This window comes from Silene latifolia, chromosome 5 (assembly GCF_048544455.1).
Source record: "Silene latifolia isolate original U9 population chromosome 5, ASM4854445v1, whole genome shotgun sequence".
NCBI classification, from domain to species: domain Eukaryota; kingdom Viridiplantae; phylum Streptophyta; class Magnoliopsida; order Caryophyllales; family Caryophyllaceae; genus Silene; species Silene latifolia.
The window spans coordinates 84,433,641-84,449,841 of NC_133530.1; the positions used below are offsets into that span (position 1 = coordinate 84,433,641).

Sequence of the window (16,201 nt, forward strand, 5' to 3'; positions counted from 1 at the left end):
GATGAAAATTTCTCAACCAAAACAACAACTTGGTTAGCGCAAGGTTTGTTCGATCAATCTCTTGACAAATGTGAATTTCAGTGGATTTGGAAATTGAATATTCCTCCAAAGTTGAAATTTTTTCTTTGGAAAGCCTGCGTTGACGGCCTCCCAACGAAAGGTAGGCTTCTAAAAAGTCATATTAATGTCCCACCTCATTGTGTGTTGTGCAACTATCCTATTGAAAATAAAGATAATTTCTTTTACGAATGTTCCTTGATTGGGTCTGTTATCCAATATATGAACATTTTTAGTTTCAACATTTTTTTGTCAAATTATGATAATATTGCAAGTCAAAGTTTTATAATGAAACTTAATTATATCAAAGACTTAATTTCACAAGATGATTTTATTAAAATTATTTTTATTTGGTGGAATGCATGGTTTTATAGAAATGACATTATTTTTGATAATGTTTATAGTAATATCAGCAAACTTATTACCTTATGTAATAATAGCACTAAGACCTGGAATGAGACTAGACATAAGGATCTCAACAATCCCGAGAAAGACGAGTCAACTAGTAACACTTCTAGTAAGGAATAAATCTGGTGGGAGAAACCTATCAACGGTTTCCTAAAGCTAAATTTTTACGGATCGAGAATAGAAGGCAATAAAGCTGCTTTAGGATATTTGATAAGAGATCATAATGGTAATGTGGTTTTGTTAGGAGCAAAAAAGTGTGGATCAAATAATATTCTTGTTGCGGAAAATCTCGCTATAAAAGAAGACATTTTAGCAGCTAAATACTTAGGAATCTCAAAGTTAATTGTGGAGGGTGATAATTTATGTGTTATTAACTCAATTCGTAGTACTTGGCAAATTCCTTGGAAAATTTCTAGTATTATCAAAGATGTGAAATTAGACCTTCATTCTTCCGATGAAGTGATAATTAAACATTGCTTTCGTGAAGCCAACAAGGTTGCTGACTTCATGCCTTCTATTGGACATTCATGTCCAAATTTTTCGAGGTGGTTTGAAAGCCGGTGGATTCAACTTACCTCTCTCATTCGAAAGGATGAGGTAAATTGGTCATACCTCAGAGAATCAATCTAGTTTTTTTACCTTATCTCAAAAAAAAAAGTAGACTAACAGATTGAGACAAATTAAACAAAACTTATTATATTCCTTTTTTTTGTCGCTGTTATGAGTTATGACATATGAGTCAGGTAGAGGTAGTGACGAGCCGAATACAAGCCGAGTCCAGTTGACCCAAAGACATGGCCAACTCACTGAATGCGCTCAGGATTTGAGAGGAAGCGGGTTATGAAGAATTATGGATGAGATAGTTAAAAGGGACCCAACTCACTAACTCAGCCTACTTGAAACCCAACTCGAAAAATTAACCACCCAAAAATGTCTCTTCTTGTCCCGTTTGCGACACGACACCCGTTATAACCCAATGATCAATGCCCAAACCCGAGCAGACCTGGTACACAAATTGACCTGAATCCATAACGGCCCACCCGAACCCCAATCATTCCAAAGGAATGACCCAACTCGATATAATCCGATCCAAATCCAAACCCAAACCCAAACCCAAACCCAACCCAACTGACCGGATCGCTACCTGGGGCGATAATCCATCTCTATTTTCTTGTTCCCCTGAAACCTCACTTGATCATTTCTCAACTGTAAAAATCAACAAGCTTAAGGAAGAATAGTATACTCCGTAATAGATAATCAATAATGAAGATCATCCGTAGAGACCTCGTTCCTAATGGCCCTGGCAGCGTAAAGGTCAAATCTTTTCCCTTAATTTCATGAAATAACTTAAATTATTTGGTGGGCATTTGCTTAATTTTGTGGGTTTTTGATCTTATGTTATTGTAATATGTACTATGTTTTGTATTTGGGAAATTGTTTAATTAATTGGGTTTATATTCAGATGGTTCCTGAAGAAGCTGATGATTTGTGGATTGCTTATAATTTGATTGCTGAAGGTGATTCTGTACTTGCTGCTACTGTTAGGTATCTTCATCATTAATCTTATTAATGGCGAATTTTTAGTGCATATTAGTATAGTTATGTTTCGGAAACTGCCTCTTTGTGTTGCTGATGCATGGGTAGGTCTGCGTACATTCGACCCCCTTAACCCACAATTTGCAGGAGCCATTAAGGCACTTGGGTAATGTTCTTAAGTTTAAGTTTGTTTATACCCAATTCGTTTCGGTTCAGCTCCATTATGACCAGTCCAAGCACAGATTAATATGATTGTTATTACATATGATAGAGAACTGGCTTTTCTTTAGCTCAGCCCTAGTAATTCAGCTATGATCAACTTCATCAAGTACAACAACCATGTCGTCAGAGCCTTAATCTCAAATGATTTGGAGTCCGCTAACATGAGTAATCCTTTCGACTCATTAAGTCACTTTAGAAACATTAGGATGAGCCACGAGGGCGAGGGGATCTTTGTGGTTCTGACAATCAGTAGTTATCATTTGTTGCTATTGACAGGCAGCATATTATACTATGTTTGTGATTTTTAATCATCGGATCGGAAGATTTTGTTTGGATTGTGTCTCTTAACATGCATGTATGTATATGCAATGTAAGAGGTTGATTTTTTTTTGTTGCTTCCTCCTATTCTCGAAATTTCCCCATTTTTCAAAATTCTCGTATATTCTTAAATCTGAGGCTGAGGCAATTCTCAAGACTAGGAGGGAGTATCTTATTTCACATTCGTATGATTAGCACATGCAATGACTGTCTTATTGTGTAAGGCGGTACTTCATGCAATTTTGAGTTTGGCTGTACAACCTTTTCCTTGCAACAATGAGCCCTAGACTGTGTTAAAGATGGTCTTCGTAAATGCAGGAAAGTTTTAAGGGAGGGGGCTTCTGGAGGGAGGGATGCAGAACGTGTGAAGCTTAAGCTGGAAATCAAAGTGGAGGTCTAGTTATCACTTTTTGTTTCACTTAATTCCTTATTTGCTGGAGTTTTGCTCTGGCTATGATCATATCGCCCGAATACTTCTTGTGAGAAATTTAAGCATCATATTCTTGAGTTTTCTCAGTGTTATTGCTGTTGTTACAGGGTGTTGAATATGATAAAGAAGGAGCAGTGTTACGTATACGTGGCAAAAACATTTTAGAAAATGAGCATGTGAAGGTACTTGTTACAGCTTGGCGTTTTAAGTTTGGTCCATTGAGTCCTGTGTTGCATTTTTCTTCTGGTTACTAAATTATGTCCTCTGATTGAAGATAGGAGCATTTCACACTCTTGAAATTGAGCTTCATCGGCCTTTCGTGCTAACAAAGGTATATTTCACATTGCATTTCTCGATTCACTTGTGCCTTTTTTGCTCTTAAAGTTTTTTTTAGTTTTAAAACAGAATCTGGATACACTTAGCACGTCTCTTGAAGCCATTAATATCTGTAGCAAAAATAGTTTTTAAGTCCTTCCCCTGACAACCACTGATGTGTAGCAAAAATAATGGAGAACACACTTTCAAATATGTATTTTTGGGATTTCGGTTAGCTGACAGGCCAAGGGTATGTCACACACCTACTGATTGGCTACGGCCTTGAATTTCCGAGGGTAAGTTCAGAGACTTGTGTTTCACACTGAGTGGGCCCACTTGAAGATAGTTCATTTCCCTGGTTTTCTGAACTCTAATTACCATACGTAATGGCCATATTTAACCAAACATCTGTTTCAAAAAATTGAGGTGAATTATGCTCTGTCCTTCTGAGTATACTGCTTTCAAATTCCCAATTGCCTTGAGCAATTAGGAATAGCTTTCTGTCCTTGCTCAAATTACGAAGTGACACTGTACGTTAGAAATTAGAATACATCAAAGAAGAAAGATACGTGGCCTGCACTCTTGAGTTGATTAAGTATAGGTGCTATAGCTTTCTTCCAGAAACCAGTCACTTGAAGCAACATCCATTTTGTTGTTGCTGTTATTTCAAAATAAGTTCGAATACTGTTGTTTCTTTATATAAACTCGAGTTTCATGATAGTGCATCAGATGTTATGTGCCCTCATTATTTACTTTTATATGGAAACAACATTAATTTCTAGGGTTTTTTGGCTGCTCTTTTTACTGATCCAATCTCTGATAATGAGTTTGTTGATTACATAGGATATCTGGGATTCACTGGCTTTAGATATGCTCCATCAGGCTGCAGGTGTGGTTTTTTTGTTACCCATATATCTTGCCATCTATAAAGTTAACAGGCTTCAGTATTTTTCAAAGTACATATGTTACTAATTACTATAGCTGTCGTCAGTTACATGGCTATTTATCCCATAAATATATTTTATCATCCATTAGCCAGCTGGGCTCACAATCTCGTAGCTGTGGATTTGATACTGTAGTTTCTTATGAGGTTGCATTGCTGACGTTATACAACTTTGCGGGTGTACTTTTTGACAGATCTTTACTGTAAATAAAGATAATAAAGAGGAAATAGTGAGATAAAAAATTGAGAAATTAATAATGAAGAGAGAAATTTGAAAACAGACAAAAGAGTGCGAATTATAAGACAATACCAAAGTTGAACCCATCCTGCAAATGAGTTTATTTTTCCCCTCTATCTTGCCTTCTCTAATGTCATATATAATACAGTCCCTAGTTAGACTCATATTGCTTTCAGTCACCGTAGTTCATGTTTCTTAGGTTCCCCATCCCTCACAATCTTTCCACTTCCTTGACTGTTGAGTCTACTAATGCATCAGGTGGTACGTGTCTAATATGACCGAGCACGTTAGATCTTCCTCATCTGATCTTAAAAAAAATATCTCCTATTTCCTACTTAATTACCTCACTCCTCAACTCATCCATTTGTATGGCCACATATTCACCGTGACAGAGGAGCGCTGCCACATGTATCTCATGACCAAACACACACTGCCATATATAAAATTGTACCTAGCTGCCGTGTATTAATTATTACTCCGTAGTTTATTACTCTAGTTGATTATAAATCACCAGATGTTTGAGTTATACAAGGTAAATAGACTTAATAGAGTAATGAGGCTAAAAGAAGAATATATTTTCCATAATCATTTTGCCAGATTCATTGCTATCTTTGCCTTGTGCCGAAGTATTTTACTTTTAATCACTGTGATTCATGGAAGCTTAACTAACTTATCAATTGTGTTTATGCATTTTATTATAGACCCTGCAGCAAGTGCTGACCTGGCAGTTGTACTTATGCAAGAAGGACTGGCACATATATTACTGATTGGTAAAAGGTATAAATGCATTCGACGTTTCAATTATCTTGGGTTTGAAATATAGAATGTTCCCCTCAAGATATGCTCATGCTTTCTAAAAACCAGTAACTTTTAGCGAGCTGACTTTTTTTTATATCATTTTGTGGGATTGACAGTTTGACCCTCACTCGCTCACGGATAGAGGTATCCATTCCTCGGAAACATGGGCCTGGTATTGCTGGATATGAATCTGTATGTATAATTGCATTCTACTCGAGATATTTTACGTGGTTACAAGTATGATCCGTTGAGAGTTTTTCAAGTGAGATTCTAATTATTCCCTGTTCTTTAACTTCCAGGCCTTGGGAAAGTTTTTCGAGAATGTTTTACAGGTGTGTTGGACTGGTTGTTTATCTTTATCCACAAGCATGTGCATGATGACAGGTTTGTTCAATTATTTTTTATTAACTAGTGCTCTGAATAACATTTCTATGGTATCAGGCTTTTTTGAAACATGTTGATTTTAAGGTTGTTCGGTGTGCTGTCATTGCAAGCCCCGGATTCACTAAGGTTAATTGTCTATCTATGCTTAAGTTATATTCCCAAAATTGTTCAGTATTCTAAGCATGACTGTAGTTTGTTAAACAAGATTCAAGAGAAATGACCATTGATATTTGACCATACATTACTTGCGGTTTCAGTTGGAGCGGAAGTAATATTCCTTTCCATTTCGTATTTTCTTCCCACTTTCCCTATTTGGATTTTTTTTTAATTTCTTCCCACTTCCCTAAATCTCCTCTTTTGGCAATTTTGTGTCACTTTACCAAAATGTCCTCGTTAAACATATTGGAATTACCAAAACTACCATCCAATTAACACATTTAAAGCATCACAGTTCTGTTTACCCACCACTCCTTCATCGATCATGACATCACCAACCACTCCACCACTCACCGTCCACCAGACCACAATCATCTTCATGTACAATCACCATCTCCGAATCTCCGTCCTTTACCGACACCTACCGCTTTCCTTACCACCATCCTTGCCGCACGTCACTTCCACCACCCCGCCCCTCATCGCATGCGTCTCTTACCATCACCCTTGCTGCACTCCTACCACCACGCTCCTCAACACCACCATTGCCTCACTCCACCTCCACATCTGTGCTCCTAACACCACCCTTGCCTCTCCTCCCACCATGCTTGCCTCACTCTCACCGATATTGCAGATCTGGTGGAGCACCGAGGTCGTGGTGGATGGTCGCCTTGGCTGATACTGTTGGTGTCATTTGCTGTGAGTAGGTGGGAGAGTCGATGGCGGTGTTTGGTGTGGAGGCGGCCAGAAAAAAATGGTGGTAATTGGTGGCAGTTGGTGTGGGGTCAGGTGGTAGGACGGTGGTTGTTCGTGTGTGATATGAGTGGTGGCCTGGTGGGGAGGGGAGGGGAGTGATTGTGTGGTAACAGTCTGATGACTTGGTCAGAATGTGTGGGGAGACTTGGAGGGGGTAAGAGACTAAGAAGGGTAGTTTGGTCTCTTGAACACTTTTCTTAAACGTGGTTTAGACTGTAGAATACTAGAAGGAATTGGGAAGGAAAATAAAAATGAGAGGGAGTAACATTTAAGCAATGAAGAAACAGTAATTAGATTTATGGGACATAGTTATGTGGGATATTTTAAGTGAGCTTAAAACTTGCGATTACTGTTTATTAATATTTTACTGAACTTCTGATACATTCTACACTGGAAGTCCCCCATCTTTTGTTGTCCCTCCCTATCTATTGATGTTTCTTGATGTGGTATTAGATGAAGTGCTTTCATCAAGACACCTCAAGTGATTTGTTTAGTGTTCTTAGAATATATAAATATTAATTGTAAAATAATATTGTGCAGACCTTTTTTCTATCTGAACTACGCATGTATGATGCTGTAGGACCAGTTTCATCGTCATTTGTTGATGGAAGGTGAAAGAAAACAGCTGAGATCTATAATAGAGAACAAGTCACGTATACTTCTTGTCCATACTACTTCAGGATACAAGTATGACTATTATATACACCAATCTTCTAGATTCTCGTACTTTCTACCCTTGAGCATTTTACTTCTTTGGGTCCTTTTCTTGGCATTATTACCTCAATTTAACATTTTAAACTTAAGTTAATGTTGGTATAATTGGTTTGCCCTTGGGGTGTACTTAGAAAGTTACTAATAGCTGAAAGTCTAAATCTTGAAAGGCTGTTTTTGACTGAAATGGAAAATCCTTTGCTATTATTTTTACAATATTATAAAAAGCAGGGTGTGTATGTTCGATCCCCCTTACCCGCTTGGTCCAGTCTTTAGGGGCTCGGAAAAGTAGCCACTGGCTATATTGAAAATAGAGATATTCACAATTTTACATTATATGGATTCATTAGATTTGTGAGACTATATCAGTTGTCTTATATATTGTTGTCAGTCTACCGAAAACCCTTTTATCTGTTTGTTCGCTTATAAAGGGCATCTTGTTTGGTCTTTCTGGTCTATGCTACAGCCTTCTATCTTATATTTTACCCTTTTCTTTGTTGCTGTCTTAATTTTGTCAGGCATAGCTTGAGAGAGGTTATGGATGCACCAAATGTGATGAGCATGATAAAAGATACAAAGGCCGCACAAGAGGTTACTGATTTTTTCTGAACTTGTATCCTTCTTTATTAATGTTTGGGATATTATTTATAGGTCTTACAGCTTTACCCAGGGTTTGAATACACATTTAAGTGGGAAGGGAAGGGTTAATGGGCCAATCCATTTTCCTTTATTTATTCCCACTTTGGACGAATTTTAACTAGGCTTTTTGGAGGGAAAGTCCTTTCGTTTCCTTTCCTCCCTTTTCTTCTAAATCATTCAATTTAAACAAAGACTTGAGCCTAACTTGACTATGCTGGTCATGTTTGTTTGATTCAGGTCCGTGCTCTGGAAGAGTTCTTCAGCATGTTATCAAATGTCAGGTTCTAATCTTTACATGTATGTTTGGCTTTCTTTACAATGCACGATTTTACCGGGATGCATGTTGCAGAACGTGATTGTCTCTTTCAATTTAGGTTGTGCCCCATCTTAGAAGTTCTTTAGGTGTAATGATATCCAAAATGATTATATTTTGCTTTTTTGAATCGGAAAGAGTTGGAGATTGTTGTTGAATTTTTCATAAATGTTTGACAGTTGTATATCGCGACGAAAGCTTATAACTACTTGGTACGATAAGATAGATTGAGTCATGTCATCAGACATGGAAAAAACTGATCTGACTCAATTGACTCGATCCATACCAAGTAGACGAACGCAAATATGACCCAAAGCCTAAATTGACCAGCTCCAACCTGAATCTTGATGCTCTCGAACCGGGCCTTACCCCTGAATAACCTGTTAATTATACGCTCGAAACATGCCCCGATTATCCAAGTGACCCGACTGAGATGCAAGCGACACATACTGACCCGACCCGACAGAGGACTTGTGTGGCTGGTCTATGCTGCAACAGTTACACCAATATCCTTTTCGTGACATTCTGTATTAGGTTGGTCTTTAGTTGCTGAAAATATGTAAATACTCTCAGTTAGTGCGATATAATTTTCGTGACATTATGTATTAGGTTGGTCTTTAGTTGCTGTAAATATTTTAATACTCACAATTAACTTGATTTTCTGTATTGCTTTCTTTTTCTCTGTCTTCGAATGTGATTTTGTTTCCTGTCTTCTGTAGGATCCAGATCGAGCATGCTATGGTCCTAAGCACGTAGAGGTTGCCCATGAGCGAATGGCTATCCAAACACTCCTTATCACAGATGAGCTGTTTAGGTTAATTTATTTTCCGTCTTTCTCATTTACACTGTCCCCATCTCCATTTCGCTGCATGTAGATTCTTTAAGTTTTAAGGAATAACAATGATAATTCATCACTAAATCTTATATATGCCTCTACTCAAATGGTAAAATATGAAGTTTAAAATACCAACTCTACTCAAATGGAGGGAGTAATATTTTATTGATATTTAGAAAGAATAAATCTTGATAAAGTGGGCAATTGCCAGTTTTTACTGCCAGTTCGTAATTTCCTTCCGACCTTTATAATACCGATGGCTTATATCGTCTTTTGTGGCAATCAGGAGCGCTGATGTTGCAACCCGACAAAAGTATGTCAATTTGGTTGCCTCGATCAAGGATTCTGGAGGAAATGCTTATATTTTCTCATCAATGCATGTCTCAGGGGAACGTAAGTATATTTGCTCTTCCCCTAGTTTTTATCCTTTCTATTCCACACTATTTTTCAGTCTTTTATCCTCGAATACTCGACTCTCGGGACATGAGTACAAACACTTGACACTCGATTTCAAGACAAACACTTTTCCGGGAATTAGCTCGTTTGACACTTGGACCGGACCTGTAACCATCTGCAATAGCCAATGGCTAATCCGGTTGTGAGTTTGTGACATGGGATCCAAGACCGTTAAAACATTTTTTGTTTGTACGTTTCTCAGTTTGGCGTTGTAAGAATTGAAAATCGCAGTTTGCATTACTGATTAGTTTGGTAATGCAGAATTGGCACAACTGACAGGGATTGCAGCAGTTCTTCGCTTCCCTCTCCCTGATCTTGAAGATATTGAAATGTAGTGAAAGTTTGGAAATACAGGAGTTCCATCTGGTTAGAGTATCCGATACACCAGTAATGGGTGAAAATGTGTATATCCTTTTTTTCTCTTTTCGACTCCATCGCCTAATCGAAGTTTGTCTAGGTCTTATAAGCTTGCCATTTTTTTTGGCAATGTATGTACATTATCAATTGTGCTTTGTGGGATTTAAAGATAATGTTTGATTGTTTAATTGGAAGTGCTTGTTTTGCAAAAGAAAGGGGGTTAACTTCTAAATAATTGGAAGTGAAAATATCCTCAATTCTACGGTTGAATTGAACCAAACCAAACATTTGCCAACAACGCAATATGCATATTGGGTCGGCTCACTTTCGGGGCTGTCATACATTTTGGGTCAGGTCAGGTCGGTTCATTTCCGGTTTTGGGTCAATTTCAGGTGACCCGTTGTCAAGGTCATTTCAGGTCAGGTCACTTACGGGTATGAGTCATTTTGGGTCGGGTCACTTTCCGGTTAATGGTTACACACTTTAGTTTGTACTCTTTTGCAAATTTAACTAATTATTTGAGATGATTGTAACCAACGAAACTCTATTTTGATGTGTATAATACCAATATGACTTGGTATTTGTTGTTTCGGGTAAATTTGGGTCATTTTAAGTCATTTTGGAACGGGTCAATTATAGGTCAGGTCATCTCGGGTCGGGTCAATAAAGGGTTAATCAATGTTTGGGCCGGGTGATCAATTCGGGTTTTGGGTCATATTTGGGTTAAACAAGTTCGGGTCACTTTGGGTTCGAGTCAGCCTTATCGGGTCGGGGTCAGCTTTGCCAGGTCGACCCAAAGTCGAATTTACTTGACCCCGATGTTTATTCTTGCAAGCTGATTATTATCCACGAATAACTGGATAATAGCCGACCCGAACTAGAAATGACCCGACCCGACCCAAAATCTACAGACCTAAAATGAGAAAATAGGTACGATTATTATTAAAACGTGTACGAAATGAAATACACATTTTGAGCCACAAACTATAATAGAAGAGTAAGTCTTGCTTAAAACGGGTCGGATTTTAAGACGGGTTGTTGTGTGAGAGGAAATGGGTAGAGGGGACAAAGGTGGGACCTCCCATGTGCTTCTCCACTCACCCTAAATGGGTATTTTGTGAGAGAATATGGTATCCGTCTTATTAATAAGACGGATACCTTGGTCTGAAATAAGAATTGGTGATAATAGAAGGGTACGAAAACATACATAAATGGTATCTCAATAATTTAATGAGACACCGACTTTCTAAAGTTTTTGTGAAAACAGTTTTATATAAGACTTTCTCGAGTAATGTTTTTGACTACAAATAAAAAGAAAGTTATTTTTAATTTTTTTTTTTACCATCCATCTTGAGTTGAGTATACGAGGTAAGGGGTAAATCTCAAGTATAATCCCACTCTTTTCCGATTCCATTTTATTCCAAAAAGCCAAGGAAATGTCTTTACATTAAATTCAACGTTCCAAAATGAAGAGGCCAAAATATTGGAGATTATTCAAAGTTATTAAGGAGTACAACTCCAAGTATGGATCAATCAAGAGGATAAGGTAAGTCATTTCCCCCTAAACCTTCTTATTAATGACTTTTCTTGAAAATTATTGATGTCAAGTCAAGTCAAGTAGGGAGTATTGATTACTTACTAATTTTGTCTATTTTCTAATTCAATCTTAATTGTATGGACCACTAATTTTGTGGTTTACATAGGATTATAAGATTATTTCTAGATCATCATTTTATTTAGTATCCCTCCGGTGAAAAGTTATCTATTTTTATTTTAGAGTGCATTAATTAATTTTCGTTAATCTATGGATAGTTGTCTAAAGGTTTATGTGTTTTGAGTGGTTCAAAATCACCTACTCCGTATTTTATTTTCGTTAATCTTTATACCAAAAGCGATATATTACTATTGAATATTGATCATTAGAAGGGAGTATAAAATAATGATTAAATGAAAACTAGAGTCAAATATAGCAGAATCCGAGCTTAGCTCAGTTGGTAGAGCGGAGGACTGTAGTTGTTCAAGCAGTTAATCCTTAGGTCACTGGTTCGAATCCGGTAGGTCGGATTTTTTATTATTTATTTTTTAATATTTATGAGAGATATCATGTGAATGTTTCACCTGGGAACAATCTTAGGTTAATGCCTGGTGGGGGCGTAAATTGTTGTTGTAATCTGATTTCTGTGTTTTATCCGATAATTGGATCAAAATTTGGTAATCCCGAAGCTAATGGCAGCACGACAGTTAACAGCCTGGTTGTATGAGATAGTTAATTCGTGGATTGTGTCAATTCAAGTCGTACTAAGTGTAATTTGCGGATTCATTGATGCACTGGGTAATGTTGTCGATGAACTAATTTATATTTGTAAAACATTTAGGGTGTGTTTGGATTGAGAGATTTGGAGGGGAGAAAATTGGAAGGATGAGAAATCCAATTGTTTAGTTAGCAAAATGAAGGCAGAAGGTATGAAGGGGAGGGAAAATGGATCCCTCCATTCCCCCTCCCCTTCCTTTCTTTTCCCTTTCCCCTCCCCTCCCTTTCCCTCCTTTATTTCCTATCCAAACACACCATTAGTAACTAGTCAAAATCTAGCATACTTTGTAAAAAAAGTCTTGGAGTAACTAATTTCATGTGCTGTAATAACAGTTTATTCCTGCTTCTTTACAAGTTAAGTTTCTTTGTCATGTACTTGAGTGTGATTTGAAGGTCGAAACATGCTAAACCGTTGCTATAGGAATACGTGATTAATCTTCCAAAGGAGTAGGACCATTGGCGGACTATTTGTGATTGATCGTACGACACGTCTTTCAGTCTAATGTTTGTTTGTGAACTGTGATTACTCTTAACGAAAGTGATTAGTAAGATGTCAATATTAGCTGCTTGCTTAGAAACTTCTTTGTAGTAATTTTCAGCTATTGTTTTTTTTCCGAGACTTGGAACAGTCAATGATGGCTAGTTTGAAACGTTGGTTTGAAACTAGATATTTGGAAAGGCTATAACAGTATTAAAGTTCATATAATTATGTTTTATTTACATAGAATTTGTAGAGGTTGCAAATATGTCATTGTTCTTACTTATGCTTCAGCTATTATTAGCACTGAGGCTAGCAGTTAGCGCAAATATTTCGCTTCCAAATTGTCCAGAACTTTGCGGTAAGGTCAATATTCCATACCCATTTGGTGTCGGCGACAATTGCTATTATGAAAAGGCATATGAGATCACCTGCGATAATTCTTTCACCCCTCCAAAGCCATTTTTGCGTAAGTTCAATGTGGAGGTGCTGGATATAAACTGGCCCGGAAGGTACTCAATACTTGACCCACGTTATAATGGAGAAGACGATGATGACCTGACACTGACAGTAGGCCTGCAATCTCCAAACCTTTGTCCAAGAAATGGAACAAAGGAAGTAAAGAGTTTTGATTTTCGTGATACTCCATTCCTATTTTCAAGGTTGCACAATGTGTTCATGGTGGAGGGCTGTGGGGGAAGCGCTGTTTTGAAGAACAGGAGTGGTGACATCTTGGCTGGGTGTTCTTCATTTTGTGACGGTCATACTGGTCAGAAGAACACAAGTGTTTGTTTTGGGGCTGGATGCTGCCAAGCCTCACTCTTACCATCTCCCACAAGTTACTACATTGACCCGTGGGACGATGAAGATCTTGATTTTTACGAAGTATCGCTTGATTTTGAACAACTTCCTACATCTAACTCGTGCAATATATCCGCAACCTTGATTGAGAGTAAGTCAGTGAGTAAGTTTGCCGGGAAATTGTCAAGTTTGCCAACATTGCCTACAGTATTACTATGGCAGGGTGTAGGCTACAACAGATCTATTGCCTGTAAGATGAATCCATTTTTTAGACGAGCCCCTGTTATCGGTAAGTATAGTTTATTATATTATATATATATATATATATATATATATATATATATATATATATATATATATATATATTTGTGCTTTTCTCTATTACATGTATACCTGTTTACTCAGCAGAAAATGGGAAGAAAATAGGAAAATGGAGGGAGTATAAGTTTTTCTAGTGGAAACATTTCAGTTTATATGTTTTTACAGCTTATATTATGAACTCACGTGTCTTCCTTTTTCCATGCACATTTACCTCGTTTTATTTAATTGAATACGTAGTAAGGAGTTGTGGTGTTAAGAAGAGCAAAAAAGAAAAAATTTCCGTAAATTGCAATTTTAACAATTCATATGGAACGATAAATTATACTAATTCATAAATTTTTCTCTGAAATATTGAATAGCTAGTAATTGTCACTGTATTTCCACAGAGCTGCTTGTCAATCTCTGATTAATCCCTATTGGCCGGACTGTTGGGCCAACACTGTAGTGCTTCACGGCCTAAAATATCCTGCACAACAATTGCCTGAATACACTTCTTACAAACTAACCTCAAACTACGGTGTGTGGTGAATGATGATTTTCAACCTACGGTTGTTGTCGTGTCTTACATACTGACTGTTCTATTCGAATACTTGAATGGATTTTTTGCGATTTTTGCATCTCTGTTTAGTTTGAAACCTGTAATGGAGTACATATATTGGATGCTATTTTGATAAATTATAGATAATGATGATGTTTACAGGATTCAGTTCCGCGATGGGTTTAGTGCTATTAGTTCTTGGTGGCTACTGGCTTTATAAATATTTGAAGAGAAGAAAAAAGCTTAAGCAAAAAGCCAACAACTTCAAGAGAAATGGTGGTTTACTACTGCAACAGCAAATGTCAGCTAATGAGGGCGCTGTAGAGAGAACCAAAGTCTTCACTTTCACTGAGCTAGAGAAAGCTACTGACAATTTCAATGAGAACATAATACTTGGCCAAGGAGGCCAAGGTACGGTATACAAGGGAATGTTAATGGATGGACGGATTGTTGCCATTAAGAAGTCGAAAAAAGTTGACGAGTCTCAGGTAGAACCCTTTATCAATGAGGTGGTTATTCTTTCTCAGATCAACCATCGGAATGTGGTTGGCTTACTAGGATGTTGTTTAGAGACGGAAGTCCCGACCCTTGTCTATGAGTACATTCCTAATGGAACACTTTATGAACATATCCAAGGTGCGGGCGATGATTTTCACATTAACTGGAAAATGCGCTTACAAATTGCAGCAGAATCAGCTGGTGCTGTCGCGTATCTGCATTCATCTTCAGCAGCTCCTATTTACCATAGAGACATCAAGTCGACCAATATACTTCTGGATGAAAAATACAGAGCAAAAGTTTCTGATTTTGGGACTTCTAGGGCCATTAACATTGAACAGACCCATGTGACCACTGCTGTTCAAGGAACGTACGGTTATTTGGATCCCGAGTACTTTCAGTCCAATCAATTCACCGAAAAAAGTGATGTTTATAGCTTTGGTGTAGTCCTTGTTGAGCTCCTAACAGGCAAGAAACCGATATGCCCTGTTGGAAATGGTGGATGGATAAGCTTGGCAGTTGAGTTCCTGTCAAAGATGGAAGATTCCCGTCTTTTCGACATCCTGGATTGCAGAATTTCAGATGAGGGTAAAGAAGACGAGTTTATGGCAGTTGCAGAACTTGCCAGGAAATGTTTGAATATGAATGGCAAACAGCGGCCGACAATGAAGGAAATTGCGGTGCAACTGGATGCGATTGGATCCTCACAAATGCCTATTTCAAAAGAAGTTAAATCTAAAGAGTGCAATCACGCTGTCACAGAAGCGACCCACTTTGACAGCGGTCCTGTAAATAGAAGCATGTTTACTGTAGATGATGATCCTCCTCCTTCCACAATCGAGGTTCAGCCGCTCATGGGTAGCACCTGACACATCAAGGTACATTCTGAACTGAAGAATTCAGATTCTGCAATGTACAGTGGCCAATCAAGCAGGTTTTGTTACCGGGGCCCTGTTGAATTTATTATATCATAGTATAAACTTTCAAGTTTTATATATTTTTGAGCATGACAATAATGCAAAATGGAAAATTATTTGAGCTTTTCGGTGTTCAAGGAGGTAATACTATTATTTTCAGTTCTTCACCATTATGGTTAATGAGAGAAAATATTGAGCGCATTTCGCATTAATGAGAGAAAATAATGCGAGAAAATAGATTGTTTGAGCTTTTCGGTGTAATACTATTATCTCCGCCATAGTGAGCAAATCACTGATTACGTTTGTTATAAATATAGGGTGACTATAGGGGCGAAGGTATATTTCGAGAATAGATGCTAGTGTCGGGGTATGAAACTGTTAGTCATTAGATAATCTCGTGTATATTCACCGTATCTCTTTGCCTTGCTCGCTACTTTACATATCTTCCTTGTATCTATGCTTTCCTTA

The 16,201-nt window shown here is 37.6% G+C and overlaps 2 protein-coding genes and 1 non-coding gene across 3 annotated transcripts; all 3 read left to right on the forward strand.

Moving 5' to 3' along the window:
• Positions 1-1,580: 1,580 nt before the first annotated feature.
• On the forward strand, positions 1,581-10,084 carry LOC141657701 (protein PELOTA 1-like). Its single transcript, XM_074465015.1, has 16 exons — positions 1,581-1,779; positions 1,928-2,010; positions 2,860-2,935; positions 3,079-3,153; positions 3,246-3,302; positions 4,130-4,175; positions 5,169-5,244; positions 5,382-5,457; positions 5,565-5,597; positions 5,707-5,775; positions 7,139-7,245; positions 7,788-7,860; positions 8,146-8,184; positions 8,941-9,035; positions 9,343-9,449; positions 9,774-10,084. Exons 1-16 carry the CDS (start codon positions 1,729-1,731, stop codon positions 9,845-9,847), a joined length of 1,137 nt encoding a protein of 378 aa, XP_074321116.1. The 5' UTR covers positions 1,581-1,728; the 3' UTR covers positions 9,848-10,084.
• Positions 10,085-11,203: 1,119 nt separating this feature from the next.
• Positions 11,204-15,889, forward strand: LOC141655660 (putative wall-associated receptor kinase-like 11). The gene is made up of 3 exons (XM_074462729.1): positions 11,204-11,415; positions 12,602-13,772; positions 14,481-15,889. The coding sequence occupies exons 2-3, from the start codon at positions 12,926-12,928 to the stop codon at positions 15,683-15,685; spliced, it is 2,052 nt and encodes a 683-aa protein (XP_074318830.1). The 5' UTR covers positions 11,204-11,415; positions 12,602-12,925; the 3' UTR covers positions 15,686-15,889.
• TRNAY-GUA (transfer RNA tyrosine (anticodon GUA)) lies at positions 11,846-11,933 on the forward strand. Its single transcript is given in 2 exon segments — positions 11,846-11,882; positions 11,898-11,933. It is a non-coding gene; the product is annotated as a tRNA-Tyr (tRNA).
• Positions 15,890-16,201: the final 312 nt, after the last annotated feature.

Coding starts and splice junctions, on each gene's coding strand:
- LOC141657701 (XM_074465015.1), top strand. CDS start 1,729: ATGAAGATCATCCGTAGAGACCTCGTTCCTAATGGCCCTGGCAGCGTA. Junction 7,861..8,145: donor ATACAAAGGCCGCACAAGAG/GTTACTGATTTT, acceptor TGTTTGATTCAG/GTCCGTGCTCTGGAAGAGTT. Junction 8,185..8,940: donor TCTTCAGCATGTTATCAAAT/GTCAGGTTCTAA, acceptor TGTCTTCTGTAG/GATCCAGATCGAGCATGCTA.
- LOC141655660 (XM_074462729.1), top strand. CDS start 12,926: ATGTCATTGTTCTTACTTATGCTTCAGCTATTATTAGCACTGAGGCTA. Junction 13,773..14,480: donor GTATAGTTTATTATATTATA/TATATATATATA, acceptor TGATGTTTACAG/GATTCAGTTCCGCGATGGGT.